The 6,006-nt window shown below is 51.5% G+C and overlaps 1 protein-coding gene across 1 annotated transcript; it reads left to right on the top strand.

The window, feature by feature from the left end:
- Positions 1 to 1,314: 1,314 nt before the first annotated feature.
- On the top strand, positions 1,315 to 5,036 carry Ly6s (lymphocyte antigen 6 family member S). The gene is made up of 4 exons (XM_087898860.1): positions 1,315 to 1,466; positions 1,755 to 1,825; positions 2,833 to 2,949; positions 4,476 to 5,036. Coding segments are annotated over exons 1-4 (411 nt in total). The 5' UTR covers positions 1,315 to 1,464; the 3' UTR covers positions 4,697 to 5,036.
- Positions 5,037 to 6,006: the final 970 nt, after the last annotated feature.

Below are 6,006 nucleotides of genomic sequence, written 5' to 3'. Positions count from 1 at the left end.
CACATAGAAAGCTTTTCCTGCTTTCTTTCTTCCTCGCACCACTGTTCTGGCGGTGCGGAGGGGTGGAGTGGTGTTGGTGGTGAACTGATCTGCTTGCCTCATCGATTGCAGAGTGACAGGGAGGGGCTGTTTTCCTGGTGTTAGGGTGGAGAGCTGTGTGTTGACTAGACAACCTGGGCCCTGGAGTTAGGGGAACACAGGTGGCTCCAGCCAGAAACAATTGATGGCCTTCCTAGAAAGGAAGAGACTCCTGTCTCTGCCCTGCGGTTTCCATGGGGAGAATCTACCACAGTTCTCTGAGCCTCTGGCTTCCTTCCCTTTGGAGACTGACCTGCTTCAGTGGATGGGTTCCACTTCATTGCTTCTGGGTTCGCCTTTGGGACTTGGTTGGCCTCTGAGCACACCTGTTCTTTTGCTGTTGTGTTGTCTTGGGATGATCTTCCAGCTCAGCTCTCTTTCTGGGCCCAGCCTTCCTGGTCTCATCTCTGTCACCTGCAGGCACTAAGTGTGGCCACTCACTGGGCCATGAAGTTAGGAAACTCAGTCTCTGGCTTGCTGCTCATGTCAGGCCTGAGCCCTAGCTGCTGTCAATACTTGACTCATTGTAGAAAAGTTTTAAATCTTGGGATGCCATGTCACGTGGCGGTGACTTCAAGGTCAAGGAAACTCAGGTCCTTTGTGGGACACCTTGAACCTGAACCTCATAGATGTAGGGACTCGCAGCATGATAAACTGGATTGCCAGGGAAAGCGAACATGATTTTTTTAAAAAAAAAAAAAACAAAGGTTTCTGCAAGGCAGGGTCTCCCCACTCGGGGCAGTAGCAGAGACGCTAAGGTCATTCATCCTCTGCATAAAAATGTCTTGGGCCTGGCTCTAGCCACAAAATGCCAATGGCACCTGAAGTCCCAGATGTCACCTAAAGACATGAAACACTGCCTAATATCTCCTGCCCCAGTTATCAGTTCTTGGCTCAGGGCTCTCACACTGTGAGAACATGACCCCGCTGGGGGCTTCTTCACCAGACCCAAGCGCCCTGTGCTTGTCAGTTACTTACCTGCTTACAGTAAGGAAGACAGTGGGACTCTGAGTCATGGTAACCCCGATATACCTTTCATTTAGAAACAGGAAAAGGCTGGGTAAGTTGCCTCCTTCCCACGCTTTCTCAATGAGAGACAACACTGACCACTTCCCTCTTGTTCATCCATCAGCTCTTCCTAGCCTTCCAGCACCAGCACGGTCCCTCCCTAATAGCTGTCCAAATCTGGCTCACCCAGGTCTCTGAGGAACCTCGCTAATTCTTAGGCAATAAACATAGCCTGGAGGAAGTCCCTACCGGAAACCCTTCCTTTTTAGGACACCACTTGGGAGGAGCTGAGGGAGGGTATTTCATAAATACCTTGCTTATTTCTGGCCACATCTAGCCACAACTTTGCACCTTGCCTGCAGCCTGGTCGCAGAGAGGATGTGAGGAAAGGAATTAGGATGGGGTTGCTGGGTGGCACACATAGGGAGAGGCCCCCAGGATATGACTGTGGGTGGAAGGTGGGGATTAGGAAAGAAAAGCTGAGTGGACAGGAGAGGCAGACGCCTACTCCTCAGGGAAGCCGTGTGGAGGGCTGCCAGTGGGGAAGATTGGGTGACTGAGCCATGTCCAGGACATGATTGGGGGAGAGCCCCAGGGACATGATTGGGGGGTTTGCTATTAACTGGCTCCAACTCTCAAGGTCTTGTCTGTGTACCCCCTTCTCCTAGGACGAACAGTTCCCACACTATGAAGACCGGTGTGCTCATCCTGCTGGTGAGCCTACTGTGTGCAGAGAAAGGTGAGATGGAAAAGGGCCTCAGAGTTGAGGGTACACTGGCATTTTCATTGTGTGCCCAGTGCCTGAGGTGTACTGGAGTCATGGGGGTGTCCTGTGTGGGTTGGTTGGTGGTAGGTGAACTCTCATGTGCTTGGGGTAGCTTCCTGGGTCTCTAAACTGCCTTGCCGTTTCCCCCATGTGCTAGTAGGGTCTTGGACGTCACTGTTCCTTCTGTGAGCAGCGGCCCCACACTCCTCAGGACCCATCTCCTCAGAATAACTTCACCCTCCATCTCTCTCTCATTTTTTTCTTGAGGCCCAAGCAAACCCTGGTCACCAAGGGCCCCTGTCCTCAGAGTACCCTGCTGCCCTTGCCTCCCAGCCAGCCTGTATGTAGACAAGCTGGCAGAAGCTTCTTTTCCTGGCCCAACGGCCAAGTCAAGGGGTTTTTGGCACCTTCAACTTTTGGCATTCCTTACATTATTACATTTGACTCTGTTGTATCCTCTAAGGCAGCCACATGAAGACTCCAGTGCTAGAACTTCGCTACGAGCCCTCAGAAACCTCCATACTTACAGTTACACCTCTATTAGGGGAGATCTCATGGTGAACCCTGACTTTGTAGCTGTCTTCTGGGAAGTTCAGTGCCCTGTTAAACAACAGGTCAGAACGAACAGTCTTCCCCATCCAGAGGCCCTTGTACTGCCCCGGTACCTACTCCCCTCACCCACTCACCATCTCAGCAGACAGGAGGTACCCAAATCCTCTTGCTATGGGAACTATTTCTCTATTACCTCTTGGGGTCCAGGTCTGTCCTGCGGCTGGCTGCCTGTGACAGCAATACCCAGCCTATCTGAAGAGCTGTGGCTCTTGGTTCACGCCTGTTTTTGGTGGAGGTGACTGAGGAGGGGTGTTCCTGCTCAGTCCTATATATAGCCCAGCAGCTGTGAGGAAGTAAAGCCAGGGCAGAGCAGGGGTCTGGTCTAGGAAGAGCATGCCCTGACCCTCATGTGTTGGCCTGTTTCTCAGCTCAGGGGTTGCGCTGCTACGAGTGCTTAGGGCTCCCATCTGAGTCCTCTTGCCGACAAACCACCTGCCCCTACACTAATGGTGTCTGCGTTACTCAGGAGGTGGAATCCACTATGGGTGAGTTCCCTGTGGCCTGTATGAAGCTGTGTAGTGGGGTGGCTTGGGAGGAAATTTTCAAGCACTTGTGGGCCATAGTTCTTTGTGGACCATAGTTCCCCTTCCTCCAAGTAGGGACCTCCTGGGGTTGGAGTGGGGCTCCTGTAGGGGCAGCAGGCTGTGGGTTGTGCCCTGGGGTCCAGGTATGTGCTGGGAGGTAGATTCTTGAGCAGGGCTGCCCCGATGGCATGCATGGATACCATCATTTCCTCTCCCCAACCCGTACTAGCCATGTGGGCTTCTGTATTTACCCTATGTCTAGCGCCCCACAGGCTCACCCAAGGACCTGGAGAACTGGGGGCATTTAGTGACTCTTTATATATAATGAAGGAATCAGCAGATTTAGGCTAAAGGAAAGACTTGGAAGACATTAGGACACAGCAGAGCCCCCACAGTGTCAGTTTCCAGGCATACTCTCCAGATAGACAAAGCAGGAATAGCCTCAACCTGCTATCCGGTTTCCTGCTCCTTTCCACAACCTGACTGTCTCCTGGAGTAGGTCTCCTAGATACAACTTCCTAGGGAACAGTTCTTTCTGGCTGCCCTTTGTGCTAAGTCACCATGTGGGTGATCTTGCACTGTGCCATGTCTTTTTTGTGTGTGTGGGGGGGGTATGTGTTTGCCTATGAGTGTGGGTGCACACGTGTGCACATATGGTGAGGCCAGAGGACATCCTTAAGTATCATTCCTCAGGTACTATCTTGTTTTAAGATTTATTTGTTTCATTTCATGCAAAGGAATGTTTGATGGGTTCCCTGGAGCTGGCGTTATGGATGGTTGTGAACTACCATGTGGGACCTGGGATTTGCCCCCCAGGCTAGTGGGGCTGGTGAAAGCTCCCCTCTCCACCTCTCCAGCACAGAAATTAGATGCAGCACTCCCATGCTTGGCTTTTGCATGTGTGCTGGGGATGGAACGCGGGTCCTCATGCTTCCACATGGCAAACACTTTACCGACTGAGCTGTTTTCCCAGCACATGGTGTATAAGTGCATGTGTGTAGACAAGTTCTCATGTGTGGGTGCATGTGCACTATGTGGACAAGTGTGTGAAGCCCAGAGGTTGACACTGGGCATCTTCCTTGATGACTGTTTTATTTACTGAGGCGGGGTCTCCCAGTGAACCCCAAGCTTGCAGATTCAGCTACTCTAGTCAGTGAACTAACCTCAGGATTCCCCGTGTCTGCCTCATGAGCACTAAGATTACAAGGAGGCCTGCCTGCCTTTTACATGGGTTCTGATGATTGAAATCCCAGCCCTCATGCTTGCTCTAGATCTCACCATGGAGCCCAGGATGGATTTGAACTCATAACAATCCTCCTGCTTTAGTTTTCCAAGTTCTGGGATTACAAGTGTGAGCCACCATGTCCAACTTCAATGTGCCTTAGAAGCAAGGCTGGGCCATCCAGACCTGGTGGCAAGTGCCCCAGACTTTGGGGTGCTGAGTTGTTCCTGCATACCCGGTGAGGTCATTCCCTGATGTCTTACAGAATCTCAGAAAGTGACAACCAAGTACTGCCTTCCCAACTGCCCTGATAAGAATCTTCTTCCTGGATCTCTGGAATTCCTGGGTATCACCTTCAACTCCAAGATTTCCTGCTGTAACACAGACCTCTGCAATGCAGCAGGTGCCACTGGGGGCAGCATCTGGACCCTGGCAGGGGTGCTTCTGTTCAGCCTGGGGTCGGTCCTCCTGCAGGCTTGGTTGTGATGGTCCTTCCTGCCATTCCCGTCCTCATCTTCCTATCCCCGTGTGTGATCACTCCTTCCTGGAGCCCTCTCATGATGAATTATGAGTTGGAAAAACCCTGAAGTGGGGTTAGGGTGTGGGCCACTCTGCTTCAACTTTATAGCCCCCATCACCACGACCTTCAGAATGCCGTTCTGCTGTGGCTTGCTGTTCTCGGTTCTGGAGGCACGTGGACAGTACCGGGAAGGGGAAGGATTCCAAGGCATTGTGCCCATGGTGCTTACGCATAAATCTCTGGGCTCCTGTGGGCTTCCCCTACATGCTGCTCAAAGTTGAGTTCAATAAACCGTTTGTTTTCCTAGCCAAGAACTTCACTTTTCTTTTGCTTCCTTGGGTCCACTGAGGCCTGACTGCTGACCCACATCTCTGCCCTTTCAGCCAGCCCCATAGCTATCTCATGTTACCCAGATCGGAGTGGCGTATCCCTTGGTTTGGGTGGGCCTTCCCTCAGAGCTGATACTGGGGACAGAGAGAGGGTTCCTCCATTTCCTAAGAGCCCTTGATTATGTTCGAGGAAGGGATCAGCTAAGGAGATGAGCCCTCAATGGTGGATAGATCTTATCCTGCCAGATTCTTTTTTTTTTTTTTTTTTTTTAGTTTATTATGTATTCAGTGCTTTACCTACATGCCAGAAGAGGGTGCCAGATCTCATTACAGATAATTGTGATCCACTATGTGGTTGCTGGGAATTGAACTCAGGACCTCTGGAAGAACAGTGTTCTTAACCTCTGAGCCATCTCTCCAGTCCCTCTCCATAGCTTTAGAGCCTGTCCTGGAACTCATCCTGTAGACCAGGCAGGCCTCGAACTCACAGAGATCCACCTACCTCTGCCTCCCTGAGTGCTGGGGTTAAAAGTGTGAGCCACCACCACCCAGTTCAGATTCTTTAAATCCAGAGCTGGATGCCATTTAGCAGGGGCTCATGGCCTGACTCAGAGCAACAAATTTCTCACCCTGCCTCTCCTGGGGTCCCAGTCCATACTGGATGCCACCACTGGGAAGGGACAACCAGGGATCCACCATGGCTCTTTCCTTTTGTCCTCAAGTGGGCACCGCCCCAGAGATGATCAGAACCCATTTGGTCAATGTCATGGGGTCCTCATGGAATATGGGCAGCACCCTGGAAATTTGGGTGTTATGAACATTACTTCCTACCCTGGAAGGTCCTGAAGATCTGAGATGTTTGTCAAGGTGAAGATCTTCTAAGGTACAGCTATTACCCAACCAGGGAAGCCCTTGTCTTTGCAACCTCCTGCCCTGGACAAGGATAG

Source organism: Myodes glareolus, chromosome 19, assembly GCF_982192425.1.
Source record: "Myodes glareolus chromosome 19, mMyoGla1.1, whole genome shotgun sequence".
NCBI lineage: Eukaryota > Metazoa > Chordata > Mammalia > Rodentia > Cricetidae > Myodes > Myodes glareolus.
The sequence above is the reverse complement of the archived record's forward strand: the minus strand, read 5'-3'. Positions and strand labels throughout refer to the sequence as shown.